A 27,254-nucleotide genomic window follows, 5' to 3' on the forward strand; every position below is an offset into this window, starting at 1 on the left:
GGTAACGTTTGTGTGAGATTTACAGCAAGGCCAGCGTAATCGTTTTAAATGAGTTTACAGCGTAATCTCGCGAGATTACGCTTGCCTTGCTGTAAATCTCACACAAACGTTACTGAAGTGTCAGGATTCTGAATAGACCTCATGTCCTGGCTGGAGGTAATGTATATTCACTGTCAGGACACTTGAGTAACGTTAATGTGTGTGTGTGTGTGTGTGTGTGTGTGTGTGTGTGTGTCTGCACATAGTGATCTAGTAAGATCACTATGTGCTGTGTAAATGAATGGAGAGAAGTGTATGATGCTGATTGGTCACTGATTGGTCAGCGTCATACACTTCTCTCCACAATGCCCACTTGGTCAAAAAGTAAAACACCCCTAGTTGTCTATTAAGAAACTCATTAGCATAAAGCTAATATAGGTTATAACTCGGTCAAAAATTATCGTTTTTCTAAATAAAAAACACTGCTGTAATCTACATTACAGCGCCGATCACATCATGTAGAATATAGGCCACTTATAATGTGGTGACAGAGCATTTTTAACACGAAGACAAGAGCCATATCACTTGGTCATATCTTCAGTAAGTCTTTTTCCTTTTACTACCCGGTGTGGCTCAACACCATATATCACAGCTGTCAGTAGCTCACAAGCTAAAGATGAGGGACCCCTGGTTTAGGCCTCATTCACACGGCAGGGTTTCCCGGCCGGGTGCCGGCCGTTCATAAATCGGCCGACACCCGGCTGCATTAGGAATGATAGACCCCTAATTGGGCTATTCACACGACCGATTTTTTGACGGCCGGGAAATCCGGCCGTCAAAAAATAGGACCTGCTCTATCTTTGCCAGGGCACCCGGCCGCCCGGCTCCCATAGAAGTCTATGGGGCCGGGTATTACACGGCCATCACCGGAATGTGTTCCGAGTGATGGCCGGGTTTCCCGGCGCTTGCGCGCTCTCTCCTCCTCCTCACAGCGCAGAGTGCATGTGAGGAGGAGGAGTTGATGCCATTCTGACGAATGGCATCGCTGTACACTGTGTTGCAGGGCCGGGGTGTACAGCAGGTGGAGGGAGCGCTGCGCTGGCTCCCTTCCCCTGCTTGTTAAAAGCACCCTGGCTCGGCGACACCTTCGATGGCGCCGCTAGTAGCAGCAGCTGCTGCGGCTGCTACTACTGTAGCGACGCCACTATAGCAGAGCAGGGAGGTATCTCCCCGCTCTGCTATGTGCTAGCCGCACTTTAGCTCCTTGAAGGAGCGGAATCCCCGTGTGTCCATATCTGGGCAGTGACATCAGGGGAAACTCCTGAAGCGGAATCCCCGAACACATGGGGATTCCCCTTCAGGAGCTGCCGCTGATGTCACTGTCCGGATCTGCCCGGCACGGATACATAACTTTATGCAAACCGGCCGGGCAAAATGGCCGATTTTACCGGCCGACACTCGGGCTCGGGAACGACCCGGTCGTGTGAATCCCGCCTAAGACCTCATTGCACCTTAACACAAGATTGAAGTGATCAGAGTATGCGGAATGGAAGGAGTTTAGGTTTTGCTTTGTATATGCATGTAGTTTAAAGAGGCACTGTCAAACTTTTGATTTGTCATAGAGAAATATCAAAAGTTTGGATCGGTGGGGGTCCGGGTGCTGAGACCCCCACCATAGCTGAGAACTTCTGCACATTAGTTTCAGCAGACTCCTGTGATCAGCGCACCCTATCAGGTTGAAGATAGCTTACATAGAACGTCTATGAGAGTCCTCTTCAGCCTGACTGGGAGCATTGTTCACAGCCAAAGGTGCAAAGCGCTTAGCTGAGCGTTTCTGCCCCTTCATTTCAGCAATGGTGGGGGTCTCCTCCCCTAAACCCCCACCGATCCAAACTTCTGTCTCTGACATATCAAGTTTGACCATGTAGTCACTCTTTAAAAAAAATATAAAAAAAAATATTTAAACGTACAGACTGTGCAAGGACCTGGCAGTTGCTACATGATTAGTTTATAAATGTCCATATCCGCCGTATGTAACATGGTTCTTATTGTATTCGTGTAAATGGAGAGACTGCTGTGTGACCGCTAAATCCACAGCAAACAGTCAGGCTGGGTTCACACGGAGTTTTTTGCAGGAGGAAAATCTGCCTCAAAATTTCGTTTGGACTTTTGAGGCAGATTTTGCTCTGCCTGCACGCCGATTTCCGTGGCGTTTTTCACTCGCAGCCATTGAGCGCCGCGGGCAAAAAACGCTGCAAAATACGCTTTTTCTGCCTCCCATTGATGTCAATGGGAGGTCAGAGGTGTAAACGCCCGAAGATGGGGCATGTCCCTTCTTTTTCCCGCGAGTCGGTTTTTCCGCTCGCAGGAAAAAAACTCCTCCGCCTCCCATTGAAATCAATGGGAGGCATTTTCGGCCGTTTTTTTTTTTGCCACGTTTTCCAACACGGTTTCTGAGTCGAACTCGTCAGAAAAAACTGTGTGAATTCTCCCTCAAAGTCCAGTGATCTTTAGAAAATAGAAGCTGAACGTTGCTTACTATGGGCAGCATGGCTACTTTTTGTGACCGTTTCTCAGAGGAGTCAAATGAGTCTCTGTCTACAAGGATAAAATGGCAAAGTAAATATTGATGGATGCGCAGAGTCCATCATTGTAACCTTTGTGCCATTAACTGTGATAAGTGTCCATTATTTTGAAAGGAGACTTTAGTCTTGGTGTGCAATCTGAATTTGTTGTGCTGATGGATGAATTTTTGTTTCTTATAATCCGTCGTTTTAAACTTGGAAAAGGCTGACTAGTGCTTGTCAATGGGATGCCCCCATGATCACTGCTTTATCTCACATTCCTCCAGCTGTAACTACCTCTATAAACGTGTATACAAGCTGCACACTTTATGGTCCATTTTTACTTTTTTTTTTTTGGGGGGGGGGGGGATTTTTAAACAAAACATTAAAAAAACAAAACCCCAAAAAAAAACCCGCACACACAAATCAAATCCATACACTCGCTCGGTAAAATGTGGATCAGAGAAAAATGGTCAATAAAAACTTAGTGGCATAAGAACGACAAAGGAACCATGTACAAGTTGCATCCCAAGAGTACAACATAATAACCAGATTACACTCCCACATCTATTCACCGCTTTCTCTCCCACCATTGCACAGTTAGTATAGAAAGAATGTTTATAGGAGAAATCCTCCAGCTCACCTTTGAAGCAGATTCACACCGCTGGCTGCGCCCGGATCCTCGTGTCGGCACACGGCATAGAAACAGAGAGAAATGTAAGAAATGGGTCCAGCGCCAAGACAGGTATTATAGTTAAAAAGGAAACTCCGTTCCCCATTTTTATTCCAAAAATGTATTAAAAACGAAAAATATATATTCCAGGTACAAGATTTAGTTAGTGGGTATAGGCGGTGCCTACGCGCTTCGGACAACTGCAGCGTCCTTATTCAGTCATCCGAAACGCGTAGGCACCGCCTATACCCACGAACTACATCTTGTACCTGGAATATATCTTTTACATTTTTGATACATTTTTGGAATAAAAATTGAGAACAGTTTCCTTTTTAACTATAATACCTGTCCTGGCGCTGGACCCATTTCTTACATTTCTCACAGTTAGTATACCAAGTCCCCAAAACTGGTATTTCTAAGCCTTACTCCGGATCCAAAAACGTGGTTTCAGCCGAGTAGACCAACCAGGCATTTCCTAGTCATATAAAGTATCTTTGAAGTAAGGGATGTAGGAATTAACTAACTAGCCATCATGCCAGAGATGGACAGTCAGCGGGTTTCCGTGCCAAAATCACTACATTGCGGGCACAAAACAGCAAGAACCTGAAAAACAATCTCTGATACAAGCCTTCAACCGAGGCATCTATAACACCCAGGGGACACACCTGTGGGGAGAGAACCCAGGGAAATTCTCAGTGCAAATTCATGAAGGGGAGCACTGCAGACCAGAATTGGGCAAATCTGAGACTGGATCATGCTTCATATATAAAAGTTGCATGGTCCGATGGACATCTTTAACGGAGATCAGAGATAGTTTTAAGTCTAGCTGGGGTGAAATATACTTTATGGAAAGACTTGTATGGAGTCAGCAAGTCATGAGCGCTGGCTACTGAAGTGAAAAAGTGTTACATCCTCCAAATCATTCGGTTCCATAAGGGATATCCACCATTACTGAATTCTTTATTAAATAGTCGAGCGCCACTAGACTGAAGGAATGTATGTATGTATGTATGTATGTATGTGCGTAAGGGGTTTTGCCAAATCTGTAGTATGGAGGAGATCCTCCAACTTCGAACTAGTCAACTGCAGTTGCAGAGACACAAACTGCGCTGGTACAGCATTTCAACAGTATTTATCTCAAGATTCCCAACTCTGGAAGACCAAGTATAGATTGGAAAGATTCAACTGAGGGTGGACCGGAGGAATCGGGAAAGATGTTCTCTTTATTCTCTTGATCAGATTCTAGCCTCGCTGCTCAGTGCTTCTTGTCCCTTCCTTCTAGTTGTGGATCCATTCTGCGTAAGGTGTCGTCCTTTCACTCCAGAAGGCAAACGGAGACCAGAGGGAGAGGAGTTTATGCAATTCCTGCCTATGTTTCTTTCAGACAACCCCAACCCCAAGTGTGGTAAAGGGTAAGTTTATGAGGCAACCAGAATAATTTGGGAAGCCATGAAGTCTATTTGTAAACCACAATTTTATAAATGAAACCACCGTTGAGTGCATTTCTGATATGGAGAAGCCCAGAAGTTTCAGTTTCTTGATTGACTCAAATCCATCCATTTTACAATGCTCTGTGTCTGATCTGCTGTAACTGCTTCGGCTTCTGATGACTGACCTGTTGGATGAAAGTCCTGTTTCTGGAACGGTATATTTGTGGTGATTTACAGTGTTTTTAAAGAATTGCTCCGTAAACAATTCGATGGTGAAAAGTTTAGTTCCAAAGTTGAAATGTCAAAGGTTGGACACTAGTTGTCCTGAGGCTGTGATTAACATTAAAATGATAAAATAGATGTAAAGTCAGGGCTACATGCCAAAGCTGGTGTCCTGCTGTACATAGTAAATACTCCACTACTTCCAATGCTTTAGGTTTCATATGAAGATACAGCAAGCCCCGTCTGTCTTATTCACGTCATAACTGTGTAGCCATCTGAGGGTTCAGTGGCTTTAGACCGTTGCGTTCTGTACTGCATCCCATGTTTACTGGACTATAGGGGGCACAAACTTGTTTTTTGTTTTATTGCCGTCTGCCAGATATACTGTACTTTGTGGTAAGCAGGAGTATGGCAATCATTTGTATATAACTTTTTTTCTCTTAGTGGACATGCAGCATACAGCTCTGCAGTTGACCTTCTATCCAATAACACAGACGTGGGGGCCAGCTATTTTATGACCTATCACACCATTCTACATAACTCCTCAGACTTCATTGATGCTTTACGAAAAGCACGAACGATTGCTCTAAACATTACGGAGAGCATGGATACCTCAAGCAAGAATTACAGCGTCTTCGCTTACAGGTATTTTCTAGAGTTACATGTGATCTATGGACTGATGTGTCGTTTTGTTAAGGCAATTTTGTTTGTTTTGTCTTTTATTCTCAGTATGAATTGCAAGTAATGTTTTACCTATTTTTTATTTATTTATTTCTCTTTTTTTTTTTTTTGTGAACTTTCTGCTAGAGTTGGGTTTCATGGGGCACAATTCATTTGTAGCATTACCCTTTAGTTTTGTGGTTACTGTGAAGAAAGTTCACGTGTGTGTCGGAGCCTACGTTACAGATCCTGTCAGATTTGACAGGGAGAGTAGTCCTGCAGGCATCGCTATTCTTCCCGTCAAAGCGACGGACACCACAAAGGTACCCAACGGAAAATCCGACTCTGCGTCCTGGTATTCTATTACAATTGGAGACCTAGACAAAGATGTGAACAGAGCCATAGAGGCAACCCCACGTTTAGTTGTCCTGATCCACAATACAAGACTGAGGCTGAGCACTCTTTGTAACAGCTCTTGGCTAAAAGAACTGGGGTTTGAAGGGGGGGGGGGGAGGTGTCTACGTAATTTAAAGCATATGGAAAGTGGACAACCCCTATAATTATGGAGTATCTTAGATGAGGTACCTGTGTGTGATCTGTGTTGGCCGGGCATTTGAGCAGCTTCACTGGAAGAAGTTTAATTTGGATTCTCTCTCTCTTTTGCAGTGTTTTCTATGTATTTTATGAGCAGTATTTAACCATCGTGGATGACACCGTGTTTAACCTCTGCCTGTCGTTGGCTGCCATATTTTTTGTGGCTGTGATTTTGCTGGGTTTTGAAATTTGGTCTTCTGTTCTGATGTGTGTCACTATATCCATGATCCTTGTCAACATGTTTGGGGTCATGTGGCTCTGGAGCATCAGCCTCAATGCCGTTTCTCTGGTGAATTTGGTTATGGTGAGTTGTTTTCTGCATCAGTCTTACATGTTCTATCTAAACTCCTCATCACAATCTACTCTGCACGTTGTATAGCTGAAGATGAATCGCAAATACATTTATTATTACTATTTTATTAGCATCTGAGCACCGTTCAGACTGAGCCTTATACAAATACTTGGCTTAGTAGGAAGATGATTACAAACATTAGGGGAGAGCTATTCATTCTGTTCTAAACTAAACCAGACGGGCTGAAACTGCGCCAAATTTATCACCCTGTATGATCAATATGGTGCATCTTTCTAGACACGTTAGGCACTTTCCCTTCCTTACCCACCTCTATCTAGGCTGGCATGCTCAACATACATAATCTGTGCCAAACAAATATCGCGCACGCCGTTTATAAATCTGGTGCATTTTGGATTCTTTTTTTTCGCAACTTTACAAATCTGTAAAGGAAGGTACAAAAAGGGTGTAAAACTCAAATTTGGAACACCCCATCTATGCTACTGTATATATGTAGTGTGTGTGTGTGTGTGTGTGTGTGTATATATATATTAGTGTGTGTGTGTGTGTGTGTGATATATATATATATGTGTGTGTCTATATATATATATATGTGTGTGTGTGTGTGTGTGTGTGTGTGTGTGTGTGTATATATATATATATATACACACACCCAAATCATTTCGGTCTAGAGAAGAGCAGCAGGTGATGGAATTGTTACTGTAGAGTACAAGCCGTAACATTGTGTTTCCATTGCAGTGCTGTGGCATTTCTGTGGAGTTCTGCAGTCATGTGACAAGGGCGTTTTCAGTGAGTACAAAGGGAAATCGAGTTCAACGGGCAGAGGACGCCTTGGCACATATGGGCAGCTCGGTGAGTGCATCCCTGAGTAATGTGTCATTAACTTTTCATTGAAATAGTTACGCTTCATACAGCTCAACAGCCGGGTCAGTCAGATTGATGGAAGTGGTAACACATTTGTACTCTCCTGTTTCTCACGTGAGGAATATTTCTCTGATTCTGTTTCCTCTAGGTTTTCAGTGGAATCACTCTGACAAAGTTTGTAGGTATTGGAGTGCTGGGCCTGTCCAAGTCTCAGATATTCAAGGTCTTCTACTTCCGAATGTACTTGTCCATGGTACTGCTAGGAGCTGCCCATGGCCTCATATTTCTGCCGGTTCTTCTCAGTTACTTAGGTGAGTGTGAGACTTGTGATGACCAGTAGGAGACCTATATTTAATAATTTCTTACTAACCTCTGTGCAAACTGGGTTCTAAGTATTCAATTCGCTATGGACGTGTACTTGTAAAAATAAAGCAAGCGTATAACTTTGCAGCCCCAGAAAATATTTCTTATCTATGAAGCAAAATCCATGATTGTCAGTTCAGTCCCTTTAACAATTAGGATGAGGTTGCGCATACGGTTATTTTTCCTCACCTTCTGACAGACTGGAACTTGTCTAACTTAACACTATATTGTAATCGGGCATTCAACTATGTCTTTGACAAAGATGATTCTTCCGCGTACTCGTCTACATTTCTGCAGCATAAGAGCGCCACCAGGAGGAGCAAGCTATAGATTTTTTATTCTTGGTATCTTGGAGTTGAATGAAACCGTATAAACCTATCTTCATTCAAGTTATATAGACTCTGCCTCCGTAAAAAGCCATCCTGTGAGCCCTCTAGAATGAGCATCAAGAGGGCTTGTGCGACTGCATTCCTTTGCCCCCAACCAGCAAAATTCCTACGCACACACTATTTTCCCTTGGTAAGGGGTCTTAAAGATGACCTTTAATTTAAAAAAAAAAAACAACTCTCTCCAGTATCCGATTTTGTGTGCATGTATTTGTTAACCCCTTCCCATCATAAACAACTTTGAGATTTTCATTTTTGTTTTCCCCCCCACCTTCCAAAAGCCATAATTTCTTTATTTTTTCCGTCGCTATAGTCCTATGAGGGCTTGATTTTTGCAGGACGAGTTGTAGTTTTTCGTAGCGCAATTTATTGTGCCATATAATGTACTTGGGAAAAAATATTTGTGGGGTAGAAAAAAAAACAAAAAACAAACCAGCGATTCTCCATTGTTTTTTGCGCTTCGTTTTTTTACAGAATTCACTGTGCAATTAAAACAACATGTTAACTTTATTCTGCCGATCAATATATATAGTTCTTTTTTCTATATTTTACTACTTTTCCAAGGAAAAAACGAAGTGTAAAAAAAATAATTTATTTTGTGTTGCCAAATACTGAGAGCCATAACTTTTATTTTTTCCTGTCAATTAAGTGGTATGAGGGCTTATTTTCTACAGGGTAAGCTGTAGTTTTTAATGATACCATTTTGGGGTACATGCAAGGTCACTTTTTATTCCATTTTTTGTGGGAGATGAGGTGACCAAAAAATAGCGATTCTGGCAGGGCTTAATAGGAGCACAAAGATGGCAGACCTGGGGGCCTTCATTAGGCCCCCAGGCTGCCATAGCAACCATCGCCACCCTGCGATTTCATTGCGGGGGCGCGGTGAGCTGCTCGAGGCGGCCGGCCCACTCTTTCTAACTATTTAAATGCCGTGGTCACTATTGACCGCGGCATTTAACGGGTTAAACTAGTGGGATTGCGCTCGAGCTCGATCCCGCTCGTTACTGTGAAGTGTCGGCTGTAACATACAGCCGACACCCGCATCGTATGGAGTGGGCTCACTCTGTGAGCCTGTTCCATACTTCCCCTACCTATGACTTAGGCCGGATTCACATGAGCGTCGCGCATCTCAGATGTGGAAAACTGCAGTTTTTCACGTCCGAGGTGCATCCGTGCTCTGCGCTGCGGGATGCGTTGTCATGCATCCCCCATAGATTCGAGTCTATGGAGAAATGTGTGAAGCGTGAAAAAAATAGGACACGTCCTATTTTCTCACGGACCCTTCACACGGTCGGTTGAAACAACGTCCGTGTGAACGGCCACATTGAATTATGTAGGTCCGTGTGACGGTCGTCGTTTCAACGGCCGACACACGGAAGTTTAACACGTTCGTGTAAATAAGGCCTAAGCAATACATCAAATGTCGGGAAGGGTTTAAAGAGAAACCATGTCTGTTTTGAAGAAATAGCCAAGAAACGAATTACTGTAAACCAACATTAAAGCGAATGGCGACCTAACGCCCTGTCGTTTTTAGGTCTAAATTTCTGTGATTTAAATTCTTATCGCTTTATAGGGATAAGAATCTAATGTTCTCTTATACAGAGCTCCAAATCCCCTGCATGTATATAGATATTAACATACCATAGCTGTGGTGATGTTGTAAATCTAGGATTGGGAGCTCTGGGTGGACATTCATTTTAAAGTTCTGATATTGTGTTTTAATTCCTTACCACTGTTAATGTATGGAAGCGTTCTTTATATGGAGACTGGAAATCCCTCTTGCCCCAGTCCTGTTAACACAACCTGTTACAATGGATCAGTGTAGGTAAGGGCTACCAGTCTGGAGTCGGGGATCGGAGAGAGAGGAGTTTCTTCTGTGTTTAGCTCATATCGTGTATTCGTTTAGGCAATCCTCAAACTGCAGCTATGTCAGCAGCACAAGGTCAGGACAGGTCTTCAGCCTCCATGTAAACTAGAATATTTCTGTTTATTATACAACGATTAAAAGATAGGTGATAATTGTCTGATTGCTGGGACCCTCACAGATCGTGAGAGCCCCCTTTCTTCCTCACTGCACCCCTGCAGCTTGAAGGGAGCGGTGGTCAAGCATGCGCCTGTCGCTCCATTTAATATCTGATACTGATGGAAACAGCCGATGCGCTGTACTCAGCTGTTTCTGTCATTCCCATGGACTTTGGATTGGCAGTGCGTATGCTGCCGGGACAAAATCAATGTCGTCTGTAGGCTTAATTCACACGAGCGTGACGGTTTTGCGCGTGTAAAAAACGTAGCGTTTTTTCCTGAGTTGCAGTTCCGTGTGGCATCAGTGTAGGGTGCGCATCTGCGTTTTTTACGTCTGCAAAAAACTGAAGGTGTTATTTTTTCCTAATTTCTTTAGCAACTGGTGTGTGAAAAACACGGGCAGCACATTGATGACGTTACGTCCGTGTGCGGTCTGTTTTTTTTCACGCACCCATTTACTTCAATGGGTGTGTGATGTGCAAAAACGCACAAGAATAGGACATACAGCGAGTTTCACGCAGCGTCTGTCCGCTGCGTGAAAAACACAATGTCCCCATTGAATTGCATAGGTCCGTGTGACGGCTGTTGTTTTAACGCGTGTAACACGGACATGGAATAGACTCGTGTGAATAAGGCCTAACTGCGGTCCAGCAGTAAAGGGAATACCGAAGGGGATTTGGGACGCCTGTTCTCATGATCGGTGGGGCCCCCAACAATCAAAGCATTTTTAACTATCCTGTGGATAGGTGATAATTGTTGATTCTAGTATTACCACCTTTAAGCGTCATTTACATAGGACTGAAACATTTCCTTTTAATAGTTGCTTGGAGGGTCCCCAATAATGCTGGTTGGTGCAGCACTGGATGCTTATTCACGGACAGGCAGGGCTACGCTCAAACTGCTTGTTCAGCAGCTTGCAGGTCTCCAGACTCTGAATGGAGGAGTCTGTAACATTACTCATTAGGGCATGTTCACACAGCTTTTAAAAAATATGACAAACGTGTCAAATACGCTAGCGTTTTTGTAAAGTGCTTTTTTAAAATACAGGCATTTGACACGTTTTCCAAGTGTTTTGTGCATGCTTTTTGCACGTTTTTTGGCACGCAACTAGGACTCCCATTGATCATAGTAACATTTGGCACGTTTTCGCCCCTTACGTTTTTAAAATAAGTTCTACAAACTTTCCCATTGATTTGAATGGAAAGCTTAACCAAGCATTCTTTGATGTATATTTTGGTGCGTAAAACACTCCACACGGCATGTATTTGATGCGTATTTTGAACAGGGCCTTACTTTTTATTTTTAAAGAGTTCTCCAAACTTAAAGCATTTAAATTTTTCCAGAAATAGCGCCACTATTGTTTATGAAGACTGCGCTATTCATTCCATCAAAATGACGGAACCCTTGCACAACAGAGACAAACAGAAACCATTTTCACCGGATCAGTCACCATTGAAATCAATGGTTTCCGTTTGTTTGTCAGGGTTCTGTTCTGATGGAAAGCTCAGACGGAACGTAAGAATTGAGAGATGTGTACAAAGCCTCATTTGTTTGAATAGTGACCAGCTCCAATACCAGACTAAGCTCATGTACAAGAGGGGTGCAGTTTCTGGAAAAACGTAGACTCTTTTTTTTTTTTTTTTTTTTTTTTATCTAATGCTAGACCACCCATTATAGTGCACCTGTCTCTGGCTTCACAGCAATATTTTTGTGAAACAGAAAATCTGAACATTACTGATCTGAGAACATCTATAACAGAACATGCTTCAAAATGAGGAATCTACTCGATCATAAAAAAAAGTTACATATTTATAATTCTACAGGAGTCCATGCCATGTTGATCTTAGTGGGCCGCAATGTAGAAGTATGTGTTCTCATTATCACAGGTAGGGTTACAATGATGGGTAACTCCTCTATATAGATCACACAGGATCCACTATTGTGTCCATCACCTATTGTCAATGACCTCTGCACAGGTCGCAGAGCAGGTCTAGTAAAACGCTCCCACAGAAGTTAAAGGGTCGGCTCTAGGCTATTGTTTCCTATGGTTTATGTAGCTGCTGTAAGGCAAGATTCACACACCGTGTTTTGCTGCGTTTTTAGTGGCTTTTTTTTGTGCGACCAGATGTTACATTAAAGTCTATAGTAAAATATCAAATGCACTACACAAAATTTCCTTAAAAAACACCACAAACCAAAACTAATTTTGTCGTCAGTTGCTTTTTGTTCCAAACGCAGAATTCTTGGGTATGACGTTTTTTTCTGGCCGCTTTCACCATAGGACGCTCTATAAGACTTCAAAAATGTCAGGGGAAAAAAAAGCACCTACTGAAAAACGCAAGTTTCATTTGAAAACTGCTAGCACTTTTAGAACTATTTTTGATGCCGTTTAAAACGTCAGAAATGTACTGTGTGAAGGACATAAAGCCTATATCTGGACTGCCGTCCGGCAAAAAGGCTGCCCCAAGAATCATGTAATCAAAAATAGAAGATGGATTAGAAAAAAAGAATGTGTCTAATTACAAAAAATAAATGTGACATTCCCATTAACCTAGGATTTTGCTTTTTATAGAAGAGGTTAATTCCTGGTTCCAGGAGCTGAACAATGTCCGTGTCGTGTTAAGTACAGTATAAAATCCTGAGCTACTAATCATTGCCGTGTGGGCTCTTTGCTGGTGTAAGGTGTAAAACCTTCTGAGGAGCCTTTGGCTATGTTCACACAGGAAAATCCAATGTGGATTTGGCCAAGAATTGATGTGCAATTCATGCCCAAAATATGCGTAAACATAGCCTTTAATACCAGACTTAAATATAATTTATTTTTTACTTTTTCAGTTTCTAAAATCTTCAACCTGTCTGTTTGTTTTTTTTTGTATTTGTTAGAGTCTTTGCCCCCAAACCCCGACACCCAGAGATAAGTGGTGCCAGAGGAATGAGTCTGGTCACTGCGTTTTCCCCCCATCCCCCATGAAATACCCGAGTATGTTGTGCTGCTTCTGTGCTGTTCATTGTTTTTACTGTCAGAATGTAAAGATCATGAGACTGGCTCTTGGAAGACAAATGGACGGTTGTAAAAAGCAATAAATTTGGCATGAGAACCCAATGTATCCCCATTAGCTAAAATTATGTCATACCGTTTAAGTCTATAATAGGTCCCATCAACTCTTGTTAACCAGTTCCTGTGCAGTCAAATATTAATCAACAACTAAAATATCCTCCGGCTCCTGTTCTGCGCTTGGTTTTGAAATGTTACCAATGGTCAATAGCTGAGTAAAGCATTAACTTTAAATATGGATTTTCTTCTAGGGCCACAAGTAAATAAAGCTAAAGTACAAGCTGCACAGGCGAGAATGAGAGGCTCGGAACAAGAGCGACTTCTTAACCACTAGGATGACTGGACGCTCCGTGGAGAACTCAATCACTGGGAAAAGTAAAGGGTTACATACAGTGACTCTGAACAAGCGGTGCGGCTGTCCGACTCGGGAACGGACTCTACCAGGACAGCAGTGTTATAGCATATACTCAAAAGGGGTTTTTGTTTTTTTTGGCCCGTCTACTGAAGTTATTTTTTTTTTTAGTTTTTTTTCATACTATGTTTAATTTATGGGAAAACCAGATGTTTTATAAATACAAAAACCAATGCAAGTTCTCCTGCTCCTTTTATTTCACATTTGTGTATCAGAGAGACAAATTCTATATTTTACTAATTGACTTGCTAAATCATTAACTATTTTGCATAAGAAAATAAAGGCAAGATGAAGAAAAAGTGACCACCATTTTATACCAGAAGATGCATGGACTTCTATTAGGAGTAATAAATAAACTTTCATATGTAGTCTAGGAAGCCGCGCTCCTCAGCAGGGACTGTTCACCGAAGAGTTGTCTGAAGAAAGCCACGTGTTCCTCACAGTGTTCTCCTGGATGGAAGACAAGAGGAGTGAGAAGAGAATCCCTGTCGGACATGTGCATCACCGATCAGCGGTGCTTTTAATGAAACTCTAGAGTAGATGGACACAGACCAGACGTATTTTCCAAATTGTTATATTTTTAAGAGAAACTACTTTTTTTTTTTTTCTAAATAAAGTTTGAAGCTAATGATTTTTATTGCTAATTTGTTACATCCGGGGTTAATTACTGCATTACATTTCTTCACCTGCAACTTGGGGCACGAGGTCTTTCAGAAATTACAAAAATAAAGGTACATGGAGAATTTTCTTAGGTAATATCGAAAATTTGCGCTATCGAGTGATAGCTGCGTTTCTCATGAATCCAGCGTTTCATGCAATTCAAAGTATTCCTCTGGATTGCAGCTGTAGCGCGATAAGTATAACTGTAGCCCCCGAGGCCCCATGCACATGACCATATTTTTCATCCGTAAATAGACCCATTCATTTCTATTGGCAACGGACACCTTTCCATATTTTTACGGATGGGTGTCCGTGCTGAAAAATTTACAGAACCTGTCCTATTGTCCGTAATTACGGCACTGACTCTCTTATAGAAGCCTATGGGAGCTTCCGTAAATATGGATGTGCAGCCGTAAACCGTCTGTATTTACGGAAGCTCTGCTATGAAACATGTTGGTGACATTTGCAGCCTCCCTCTCTTTACGGATCCGTATCTACAGATGCATTACAGACCGTATAGATGACCGTATTTTCATGTGCATGACGCCTGTGTGAATTCTCACGTGCTGATTCATACCGGTAGTGTGCCACTCAGCAAAACTGCGCAGGTTTTACTACAAATTCCTGCTCTTTTGAGCTGCACTGCTTGTAGAGGAAACACCATTTTTCACAAATACTGTAGCAGCGGTGCGGCCAGAAAACACCCTACCAGTGGCATTTGGCACTTGAGAATACACCCATGATCAGAAGTTTGTGAAAGGTTCTTCTTCCAATTGAAAGGCTAAATTTTCATGGACCATCAAATAGCCATTCCAAGTGTTCGAATTACCACCCCCTACATTTGTTTGTATAATAAGGAATTGAATTTATAGCAACTTCTATTACCTAGAGATGCAGCAATCTTCAACTTGACTCTTAACACGTTAAATACACTGTGGCAAGACATTAACTTGATTTTCAATGTCTTTTCTTGACTAATAACTTGTAAAGTGAGTGAAGTACAGATGTGACACACAAGTGTGAGTAATTTTGGTAAGGCCACATGCATTTGGTTGTACTATGGCTCCCCTCAACCTGAGTTGTAGGCCAGGATCCCACGTAGTGCAAACGCTGCGGAATTTCTGCAGCGTTTACAGTAGCAGCAAAGTGGATGAGATTTAGAAAATCTCATGCCCATGCTGCGGTGCATGTCGTCAATTTGTGCTGGATCTTTGCAGGTTTTCCCCCCATGAATTCAATGTGAATGCAAAACCCGCAACAGAAAGCAAAGTGTTGAAAGCCCAAAAAAAATACATGCTTACCCAGAACACTCTTTCTTCCTCCAGTCTGGCCTCCTGGATGATGTTTCATCCCATGTGACCGCAGCAGCCAATCACAGGCTGCAACGTCATCGTAGGAGGCCGGACTACGCGCAGAGAAGAGGGAGGGGGGGGGGTTAAGTATCGACATTTCAGTTTTCTTTCTAAGCGCTGCTTTCCACACAATGTGGCGCGATTTTTCTGACTGCTGCGGGTTCCAGGTCCGATACGCTGCGTGATTTTTTTTTCTGAATCTTATCCGACCCGTGGGAACCCGGCCTAAGTCCTCATGCACACGACTGTGTTCGGTCCGTGATCTACATACCGCACATCGGCTGCATTTCCCGGGCTGAACAGTTTAGGGAGCCGGGCTCCGAGCATCATAGTTATGTAGGATGCTGTGAGTCAATGCCTCCCCGCGGGAATACGGTACTGAAACATGTTTTCAGTACGGGACGGTCCCGCGAGGAAGCATGTGTGACGCTGCGAGTCACTAACTATGATGCTAGGAGACGGCTCCCTGAACTGTGTTCGATCTGGGAAATGTGGCCGACATGATCCGTATATCACAGACCAAACTCTGTCGTGTGCATGAGGCCTAAATATGCAGTCACGCGGCAACTTTGTTGCAGATATTTTCTGTGACCTGACAATCCGTGCTATTTCTCTCACTGGAACAAGCACATTCAGATGAATGGAACTTATTTCACATAAAATATCCAACAAAATCTTCCGCCTGTGTGACTGCACCCCAATAAGGCACCCCTAGCTTCCATAGAGCCTGCTGTACTTCTGTAGACTTCCAATTCCATATGGAATTTATTTTTTTCTGTTAGGTTCCAGGTCAATCTGACAAAAAAAAATCAAAACGCCGTTTGCTCTATCACACACTGTAGAAGGGAGCAATTATTCTCTAGAAGGTTTTACTTTTTTTAAAGGGAAAATATCTCTTGACAGCGCACCAGATGGCTGTACACCATAACCAGGGAGAAGCCGCCTCGGGCTTAGTTCAGATTCTGAAGTGTCCAGATCGTATGTGAAGAGCATTCTTTCATGTGGTATGCTGGAACAGTTAATATAACCCTTTCTGAACCTCTGAAAAATCAAGTACTATTATGCGGTTGTGGTCCTACTAACAAAGTAAAAAAAAATCTCTCCAGCTTTTGTAAGTAGGCTATGAAGTAGTGCTCTGCAGAAGGGATGGTTCATCTAACAATATGTGGAGGCTTACAGAAGACTTTTTTACAGCTCCTATTGAACCCTGTCTGTAATTAGCACCACCTAGTGTTGCCTGCAATTTGCCAGATTTGTTGTTTAACTCTATGGCTGTGTGGGTAGAAGTAGGGATATAGAGCTCTTAAGAGATGAAATTAGTACAGAATTGTTTATGTAAGAACAGATAAGGAAATGGGTGGGGTACATAGATTTTATATTTAAAACGTAACTAAACTCATACACACTATTTACTTTGTCCTAATATAAATAATTTCTACTTTACCCTTACAGTTTGTGCGTTTTCAACACTTCACATCATAAATCACACACTTCCGGTTTCAAACCAGTCTTGTTGGTTATGACGTTTTCCAGTAAATCATGTATTTCCCATACTACCCAGTATGCATTGATGCTCTATCATGTGTGCACACCAATCCAGCCAATAAGCATCTCTAAAAACCACTCCCCCTCGTCTTTCCTATCAGAAGCTAATCTCTTCTGTCGGATCAATAGATTCATTCAAGCTCAACATTACGTTTCTTCAGTGTGTAGGACCCCCCCATACCCATCAAGATCCGTCAGGTCGGTCCCTCCTGCAACACTCTTCTCCCCATATAGCTCTAATAATTTCCTCCACCTCTTCTGTTCTCCCATTCTGAGTGACTATTCCACATGTCTGAGATCCATTCCTGCACAACTGCCTGTCCGTCATTTCCCACCAGCCACCGTCATCTTCCCACCTGTATGTGACCACATCCATCCCTGTGACAGCTCTTGCCCTTTGTCTTAGCCCATCTGTCACCCCAACCTTTCGTCTTGTGACCAACCATCTTCCATCACGCTTGCGTGACCACATCCAGCACTTCCTTCCTCCTTGTTTAGCCCCTGCACGCTGAGCAGGCACTTCCCCGTCCCTACACAGCGTACTTAGTAACTGTGTATGTAGTTTTCTTAGCAACAACAGTAAACGTTCAAGTGCTGTATCAGGAAAAAGGGGTTTGGCTACTATTTTCTACATGAGGGAGACAGTAGGGTAATCAAATACATTTGAATTTGTGATAATTTGTTATTCTCTACTGAAGTTTCCCCACAAAAAAAAAAAAAAAGTGTAGTTACCGTAATAAATAATCAATTGATTGTATAAAGAAGGTAATGTAAATATTAATATGACGACAACTAACCTGGTGTGAAAATAGGGTTTCCACGGAGACGCAGGTTTCTTTGTTCAAAGAAGCGGAAGACCGTATAAAAAAGCATATCGTCGCTGGTCTGCTTTGCTGCATCTAGGAATTTGCGGGCTGAGGCACCGTCATGTCCTCCGATGCTGCGTACAAACCTCAGAGCTGCCAGAACTTGGTGTTTTGATAACAAGACCTCAACTATTTCATCATTGGCTGTGGAAAGTCTCTATAAAAACAAAGCTTAATGTCAGTTTGATAAAACTGAGACCCCCATGCACACGACTGTAGATTATCAGTAATTATGGACCCATCAACTGACACCTTCTCGTATATTTACGGGATGGTGTCCGTGCCGTAGACAGCTTCCATAAATCGGACATGGAATATTTTTTTTTATTTTACAGACCATGCTCCCATTCTTTATATTACTACCTGCAAGAACTATTAAAAATAAACAATTATGAATTTTATTAAGTATTATTTAAAATGGGCTAATAGCCAAAAGACTCAGGTAACAGGTATAAGCAGTTCGCATCAGGGTGAACAAGAGAGTGCTAGTGACAAAGAACATCAGCTCAGTTCACAAATATCTGACAGCCACTCTCATACAACCATACAGTTCTGATGCATACTGCCACTAGAAATTGCACCTGCCTAAATAAACAGTGTCCCTACGCATTTCTACACTATTTTCTTAAGAGAGCATCCTCAGGGGTCACCAGCAACCAGGCAGTCCTATACTGTATTTTAGTAATCAACCCAGTTTATATATGTCACAGTAAATATTGTAATGCCAGACAGCACTGAAAAGTGCTGGATCGTGTCTCCCGGCGTGCGAACGACACGGATATCTGGCCACTCACGGGCCGGGAGAACGCCAAGTATAAATGGACTGTCCCACCCATAGGATCAGCATCATCGGGGACCGCAGCCAATCACAATTCAGGGCGTCATACATGACATCTGTGACCAGGGACGGCCCACCTGTCAGTGAGCCGCCAATAGTATTAGTGGGAGGTCTTAGCGTCCCTGATCACAAAGGAAACCCAGGCGGCTCATTTATACTCTTAGCTGGAGATACCAACGGCGTGAAGAACGAAAAAGCAGAGCGGCTGCAGCTCAGGTTAAGGGATAAAAGTACACATAACCCACACTATGAAAGGAAACATATGGTAGATCATGCATGTCAATAAGGGGACGGGCTAATAAGAGGGGATTGTATAACCACATTGTAGGAATGACAAAGGACCAAGAATGAAAGGAGTAATGAGTATGCCACAACAAGGTACATGAGATGACCATAGGTGGAGGCATTAGATGTATACCTCACTTGTACTGACCAGAGGGAGATATATATATATATATATATATCTCATAAGGCTAATACTCCAGGACAATTGTAGGTCCAGTCGGGATATCACTAGTATGTATATAATGAATACTAGAGCTTAAAACCATGTAGTAGCTCTAGTGGTCCCCATAGTCAAAGAAAACATGTAAACGATGTGTTCATTTAGACCCAGTGGTTTGGTCGTCTCCATTCTGAAAATCCACTGGGCCTCCTTTTGGAGAATTCGTCTATTCCAGTTTCCACCTCTACCAGATGGTCAAACCTGTACTATTCCTTGGAATTTAATCACTCTGTAATCTCCCTGGTGAACATCCCACAAATGTCGAGAAACAGGGGTATCCACTTTCCTAAGAATATCGCATATGTGATCTCTGATGCGTCTGCTGAATTCTCTAATTGTTTTTCCTATGTATTGGATATTACACATGCACGTTAAGAGATAAACCACACCTTTAGGTATGCACTCTTTAAGACTCCCTTAGGGTAACTTCTTCTTTTAAATCTTACTTTCATCTCCGGGGCTGAAGTCTTAAAATCAGAAATCGAGGAACAGTTACGTCAAGCCCTTAGATATTGATTCTTGGGTGACAACTCTCCCATCGTAATAGATTATTCATAGCAGTATCCTTCCGTACATATTTGTCCGAATAAATCCCTGTTCAGTTTTCTGAATTGCCATTACCATGAAGTTAATTTTGTTTTCATAATTTTCCGATGTAAAGAAAAGGCCCAGATTGTTAATTTTAAGGACCGAAACAAAATTATGAAACCGCTCTCTTGTGCCAGACCACAGAATAAGTATTTGATCCCTTGCTGATTTTGTAAGTTTGCCCACTGTCAAAGTCATGAACAGTCTAGAATTTTTAGGCTAGGTTAATTATACCAGTGAGAGATAGATTATATTTAAAAAAGAAAATCACATTGTCAAAATTATATATATTTATTTGCATTGTGCACAGAGAAATAAGTATTTGATCCCCTACCAACCATTAAGAGTTCAGCCTCCTCCAGACCAGTTACACTCTCCAAATCAACTTGGTGCCTGCATTAAAGACAGCTGTCTTACATGGTCATCTGTATAAAAGACTCCTGTCCACAGACTCAATTAATCAGTCTGACTCTGACCTCTACAACATGGGCAAGACCAAAGAGCTTTCTAAGGATGTCAGGGACAAGATCATAGACCTGCACAAGGCTGGAATGGGCTACAAAACCATAAGTAAGACGCTGGGTGAGAAGGAGACAACTGTTGGTGCAATAGTAAGAAAATGGAAGACAAAATGACTGTCAATCGACATCGATCTGGGGCTCCATGCAAAATCTCACCTCGTGGGGTATCCTTGATCCTGAGGAAGGTGAGAGCTCCGGCGAAAACGACACGGGGGGAACTTGTTAATGATCTCAAGGCAGCTGGGACCACAGTCACCAAGAAAACCATTGGTAACACATTACGCCGTAATGGATTAAAATCCTGCAGTGCCCGCAAGGTCCCCCTGCTCAAGAAGGCACATGTACAGGCCCGTCTGAAGTTTGCAAATGAACTTCTGGATGATTCTGAGAGTGATTGGGAGGAGGTGCTGTGGTCAGATGAGACTAAAATTGAGCTCTTTGGCATTAACTCAACTCGCCGTGTTTGGAGGAAGAGAAATGCTGCCTATGACCCAAAGAACACCGTCCCCACTGTCAAGCATGGAGGTGGAAACATTATGTTTTGTGGGTGTTTCTCTGCTAAGGGCACAGGACTACTTCACCGCATCAATGGGAGAATGGATGGAGCCATGTACCGTCAAATCCTGAGTGACAACCTCCTTCCCTCCACCATTAAAAATGGCTCGTGGCTGGGTCTTCCAGCACGACAATGACCCGAAACATACAGCCAAGGCAACAAAGGAGTGGCTCAAAAAGAAGCACATTAAGGTCATGGAGTGGCCTAGCCAGTCCCCAGACCTTAATCCCATCGAAAACTTATGGAGGGAGCTGAAGATCCGAGTTGCCAAGCGACAGCCTCGAAATCTTAATGATTTACAGATGATCTGCAAAGAGGAGTGGGCCAAAATTCCATCTAAGGCTGGGTTCACACGACCTATTTTCAGACGTAAACGAGGCGTATTATGACTCGTTTTACATCTGAAAATAGGGCTACAATACGTCGGCAAACATCTGCCCATTCATTTGAATGGGTTTGCCGACGTACTGTGCAGACGACCTGTCATTTACGTGTCGTCGTTTCGGCAGATTTACGGTCACTTTACAGTGATACACCTGCTGATTAAGGAAATGAAAGGATTGGAAATCTGAGTGACATTGCTACGCTCGTCTAGCGGGCACTTCATAAAGCTCTGTTATTCACCCTATAATACTGTATACTTGGCGACTTACTAATGTTAGAACAGCTTTTGAGCCCCATCTTATTTTATGACCCAGGGATGTAATTATTTTACCTTTAACATGTCAAGGGAAAGCTGATGTGCGGGAGGATAGATGCTTTCTAAAGACAACAAAAGACAGGCCTGTAAAGAAACAACATTGCACATTAGATAATTGTCTCTAATATGTTAATCAAGTTTTCTTTATATTTCAGCTAAAATAACCTTAAACCTTCAATTATACAGAGAAATGATTAGAATGTAGAAGTGTGCACAATGACCATTTTTCTAAAGAACTCGAATAGCAGCACGAACCAGTAGCAGTCTGCACTGCGGGCTGCTCAAACCAGTACGGAAGCCAGCACTGTAGAATGTAATGTATGGCGTAGCTAGGGGCAAAGATTCAGATTGGCACCCCCCCCCCCCCCCCAACATCTACTTCCCCCTCGCTGTGTTTGCTTGCTCTACCAATCAATGAGGTGCCTTTTTTTTTTTTTTCGATATTTTTTAAATGGAACTCTAGCATATAGTTCTATAAGGGAGTGCCACACACAGCTTGCCGCCCCCCCCCCCCTTGTAAATAGCGCCACACTCTAAACAGAGCAGGGAGCGGTAGCCTACCTCTACCACTCTCCGCGACGTGACTCACCGGAGGAGCCGGGGAGGTCAAGCGGCGCAGGCAGCGGCGGAGTTCCTTCTGAGTGGGGTCGGTGACAGCCAGAGAGTGGACCAGTGAGGTCAGGTGAAAGGTCAGGTGATTGGACTGGTCCACTCCCGGGCCATCACAGAACCCAGTCGGAACGCCGCTGAATGAACTCCTGGCTCTTCCCAACGCTGATCACTGCTGCTGGTGTCCGACATACAGAGCGCTTATCAGCAGCGATCAGCTGCTCTGCCCTGTCTGCCCCCCTCCTAGCTACGCCCCTGCCGTACTGGAGACAGGAGCCTAGGAGACAAAGGACACTCTGTGCTGTACTCCAATACACAAGTCTGTGCTTCTCCATAGAGACAGAATCAGTTATGAAAGTTATTTAGAAAAACGACTGTGGCACAGTCCTGCACTTTGAACGTTTCTCTATTTGAGGTACACTTTAATATCATTATTACAGCTCAATTCCCAGTTAATGTGGAGTTGTTGCAGTTTGGCACACACACATTATATATATATATATATATATATATATATATATATATATATATATATCGTCCTATACTTTGTCAACTGAAGCCACAGACAAGTTGATTGTAGCAGAAGGAACCTCTCACTAGAGCTACATGTAAACTGGCCTTCGTAAAAAGCCATTTATAACCATTGCTAAATCGAATACTGAGATGCTGTAGAACCATTTTCTTGAAAGATACTAGCAGTCATAAATGCCTGAATTCATTGTCCTAGAGAAGAAAACATTTCAGTTAAGCATGGGATGACTGCATATTATATTATAAAGTTATCAAGTGTCTTAAAAGTGATCCAGACATTCTTGGAAGGATCTAGAAGTACGTACCAGAGGCTTGGAGTCGCTGAGCACGTGATACTGCAGGAACTGGTGGAGAATGTAGAAGAGGTTGTGCTGCACCAGTGTCTTGATCACCAGTTCATATAGGTAATGCTAAAACATAAAGACATGGGCTGAGCACAATTTGTGACTAGTAGGTAACGTCATGAACGAATGCACCGCATGACGCAATGACGACATAGCAACAGGAGAGGTTCGCTTTCTAAACCGCTAGTACAGGTCTGATATTGCCATGTATATAGGTGGTGCCTTAGAATAAAGCTGATGAAATATAGCGGTCCCTGCACAGCCTTTTTTGCTCAGATGACCACATTTTCGGCCTGCACGTCTTCATGCACAGATTTAGGCTTTCATACATTGCAGATTTGGTCAGTATTTTGCAATACTTGAAAGCCAAAATCAGGATTGGATCCTAAACAAAGGGGAAATTTTATGGAAAGATTTATACTAGTTTTCGGTGCATCCTCTCCTGTCTTTGGCTTCAAAATACTGACCAAATACGCGTATGAATAAGGCCTTATGGCATACATTAGCCTTGGAACACCATTTTTCGTTTTAAACCCTTAATGACCGGGCCATTTTGCACGTTAATGACCGAGGATTATTTTTATTTTTTTCACGCTCGCATTCCAAGAGTCGTAGCTTTTTTTTTTTTTATTCGGTCGACATAGCCGTATAAGGGCTTGTTTTTTTGCGGGACGAGTTGTATTTTTCAATTGCACCATTTTTGGATGCTTATAATACATTGATTAACTTATTACCTTAATTTTAGGAGAGTATTGAAAATTGAACAGCTATTCCAGCATTCATTTTCACGTTATCAATTAACACAGTTCACTATGCGGCGTAAATAACGTTACTTTTATTCTATGGGTCGGCACGATTACAGGCATACCAAACATATAGAGGTTTTATATGTTTTTCTACGTTTGCACAATAAAGACCCTTCAAAAAAAGGAATACTTGATTTTTTTCATCGCCGCATTCCAAGAGCCGTAACTTTTTTATTTTTCTGTCAACGTAGCCATATGTGGGCTTGTTTTTGCGGAACAAGGTGTAGTTTGCATTGGTACTATTTTGGGGTATATGGGACGTCTTGGTTAACTTATTTTATTTTTTATTGCGGGAATGGGAGAGAAAAAAAAGGAATTTTGCCGTTGTTTTTTGGATGCTGTTCACCCAGCGATTTAATGTGTTAAACTTATTGTTCAAGTCGTTATTATTGCGGCGATATCATATTTGTGTATGTGTTCTTTCTTTCTTTCTTTTACACTTTTACTAAATAAAACCACTTTTTGGGGAAAAAATGTGGTTTGATTTTATTTTTACTGTAATCTTATATTTTTTTTTTTATAAACTTTAACTATTTTACACTTTTTTACACTAGTAATAGTATAGAAGGAAAAGGGAAATGGGAGGAAACCTCCAGCTCACCGATCTGACACTCCTGTGTTGGTAATCGCCCGGGTCAGCCGCGACGGCACACGGCAGCAATAGTAGAAAAAACCAGAGAGGATCCAGCGATAGTGATGTCAAAAATAGGAAAAACTGAGTTTCCACTTTATTAAATGCAAGCTGTCAGAGCTTGAAATAGAACATCAGGAGGAAAAAACAAAGTGGTGATGCGGCAATTGAATAGCCTACGCGTTTCAAGCACTAGGCTCGACACAGCCATGACTAAGAGCACAGCCTAGTGCTTGAAACGCGTAGGCTATTCAATTGCCGCATCACCACTTTGTTTTTTCCTCCTGATGTTCTATTTCAAGCTCTGACAGCTTGCATTTAATAAAGTGGAAACTTAGTTTTTCCTATTTTTGACATCACTATCGCTGGATCCTCTCTGGTTTTTTCTACTTTTTTACACTGTTGCAGTTTCTTGCCAATCGGTTTGTGAAGATCGCTGCTGTGAAGGAGAAATGTTGAAGGGACCCAGTCCCTTCCTTCTTGGGATTGGGTGATGAAGAAAGTCTCAGAGGGCATACCCCTTTACTACATAGAATTAACCAGGAATAACTATAATTATAGTCCAACAAGTCTGCTTGTTCGTGTTGGACACAGTTAGCAAGTTTGTCAAAAGTATTTCAGTAAGTAAAGTATTTACAAAGTTTGCTAAACTTTTTATGCAGAGAAATTCTATTTAGAAAGTTGTTAAATGGCGATCAAAAGGTAGACATATTCTTCTTTTACTGCATTTTTTAAATAAATGAATCCCATTCAGAAGCGTCAATCACGTTATTTAACTATTTTGAACAGTGACTTTATTAACCACGGTTTGTCCTAATGACTAAATATTAGTATTTCTGTAAGGAATGAAGCTCATGAACATCTGAAGACTTCTGATAATAGGAAGAGAAGTGTCTAAACACACCTGAACAGGAATCTGGAACTGGTTCAGAGAACGGATGTACTCCATGAGAACAGCGATGATGAACTTATGTGGAGCCTCCTGAACACAAAAGTAAAACGTTAGTAATGCAATCTCCTCCTCACACGACTTCGCTGCTAGAGGGTAAATAAAAGATAAGGCTACAAGTACCCATAACATACATAGACTCTGCGTATCAAGAAACGCATGCAGGGAATACAGACAAATAGGGGCATTATTGGTGCAGTTGAACCGCTGCGATAAAGCCACCAGAAAGTCTCGTGAAGGATGCTCTTCGCCTTTCAGAAGTTTTCCCCTAACATCCTTAACTTAGCCGTTTTGCAACTATTCATTTCAATTCTATAACAGACTACATTTTTGATCATGCATACGTCAAGCAATCTGCCGACATATACCCTGATCGTGTCCACAGGCTATGATGGGCCCGATATAGGCCTGTCCTTTTGGCATATGTTCAGGAAGTATATGCAGCACCGCGCTGTATACATTTTTTTTTTCTGTATGGACCATGCATGTATCTGTATGGCATACAGTTGCATATATATCGGAGCTATACATTCAGCCTATGCGTCAAAAAAATGAGATCTGGCTGCAGACCCAGAGTTTGCAGACAAACTTTAGAATGGTCCCCTATGTCTGGGGCACTGGTGGTTACCAAAATGTAAGTTGAATTATCTTGCTGTACAATTTTCTCAAATAGCGTTATGGAACAATAACCCGCATTCCACAAGGTGGGCATTGTTTACATTCCTTTCTATTTCTCACTTCTCACCACGCGCCCTGAAGTGGTGCCCTCATCTGGGCACACACCTAAGTCCTGTTAGAAGCAAAGTGGTTCCCTCTGCCTCTGGTATACTCATATGATGTAGTATACTCTCTATGATGAGATATGTATACTACATGGAACAGTGTAGCCTTGCATTGCAGAGAAGTCGAGGTCTATCAATGTCTAAGTTCACTCACTTTCAAGTCTGTGAAGACGGATAATACATGGGTGTACATATCGGACTGATCTATGACCGCTTGTCCCCGCACAGGCCTTTTCACCATGGTGTTACTTCTTCCCTGACTGCCCTCCACAGCCTGCAAAACAGAAATGCATTTAATGAATAAAAGTCTATGGTATAAGACAAAAATGTAACAAAATAATAAGTTCTCAAATTAACAATCGTCTAATGGTATCCAACGGGTCAGAAGAAAAGAAAGAACATGTTCCTCAACCCTACTTACCAATGTGTAGCTGTGCTCAGCCTCCAGATATTTCTTATATTCAGAGTTGAGCTTATCGAAGACTGTAGCAATGACAGGCAAGGACGCTCTATCCTTCTCCGATAACACTGAAGAACAAAAGCCATTAGCAGAAAGCACATGTCAGCCAGTGAATACGTCTGGTCACAATGTATGGAGGCTGGCACTTACTCTGTGAGCAAACCGATAAAATAACAGATTTACAGTCTTTGCGCTGAAGCAGAAAATCCATCAACCGACCCTTATCCGTGAGCAAGTGAACAACTGGCGGAAGTTTGATGCGCAAGTACCAGAGATATCCTGTGTATATAAGACAAGGGAGATGTCAAGATATGAGATTTAGGCGGGATTCACACGACCGGGTCGTTCCCGAGCCCGAGTGTCGGCCGGTAAAATCGGCCATTTTGCCCGGCCGGTTTGCATAAAGTTATGCATCCGTGCCGGGCCGGGCAGATCCGGACAGTGACATCAGCGGCAGCTCCTGAAGGGGAATCCCCA

General features: G+C 42.4%; 2 protein-coding genes across 2 annotated transcripts in view; one reads left to right on the forward strand and one right to left on the reverse strand.

The window, feature by feature from the left end:
• NPC1 (NPC intracellular cholesterol transporter 1) overlaps positions 1 to 14,165 on the forward strand; it is a 92,614-nt gene extending 78,449 nt beyond the window's left edge. The window contains exons 20-25 of the mRNA XM_075826342.1: positions 4,499 to 4,628; positions 5,313 to 5,513; positions 6,195 to 6,426; positions 7,171 to 7,284; positions 7,445 to 7,607; positions 13,374 to 14,165. Of these exons, the coding sequence (XP_075682457.1) occupies positions 4,499 to 4,628; positions 5,313 to 5,513; positions 6,195 to 6,426; positions 7,171 to 7,284; positions 7,445 to 7,607; positions 13,374 to 13,456 (923 nt within the window). The 3' untranslated portion in view covers positions 13,457 to 14,165. The remainder of the gene's footprint in view (positions 1 to 4,498; positions 4,629 to 5,312; positions 5,514 to 6,194; positions 6,427 to 7,170; positions 7,285 to 7,444; positions 7,608 to 13,373) is intronic.
• RMC1 (regulator of MON1-CCZ1) overlaps positions 13,829 to 27,254 on the reverse strand; it is a 33,576-nt gene continuing 20,150 nt past the window's right edge. Inside the window, exons 13-20 of the mRNA XM_075826343.1 lie at positions 26,928 to 27,056; positions 26,739 to 26,845; positions 26,472 to 26,591; positions 25,491 to 25,568; positions 23,111 to 23,215; positions 21,681 to 21,749; positions 17,889 to 18,114; positions 13,829 to 13,984 (exon numbers count right to left, since the gene is read on the reverse strand). Of these exons, the coding sequence (XP_075682458.1) occupies positions 13,905 to 13,984; positions 17,889 to 18,114; positions 21,681 to 21,749; positions 23,111 to 23,215; positions 25,491 to 25,568; positions 26,472 to 26,591; positions 26,739 to 26,845; positions 26,928 to 27,056 (914 nt within the window). The 3' untranslated portion in view covers positions 13,829 to 13,904. The remainder of the gene's footprint in view (positions 13,985 to 17,888; positions 18,115 to 21,680; positions 21,750 to 23,110; positions 23,216 to 25,490; positions 25,569 to 26,471; positions 26,592 to 26,738; positions 26,846 to 26,927; positions 27,057 to 27,254) is intronic.

This window comes from Rhinoderma darwinii, chromosome 5, assembly GCF_050947455.1.
Source record: "Rhinoderma darwinii isolate aRhiDar2 chromosome 5, aRhiDar2.hap1, whole genome shotgun sequence".
Lineage (NCBI taxonomy): Eukaryota > Metazoa > Chordata > Amphibia > Anura > Rhinodermatidae > Rhinoderma > Rhinoderma darwinii.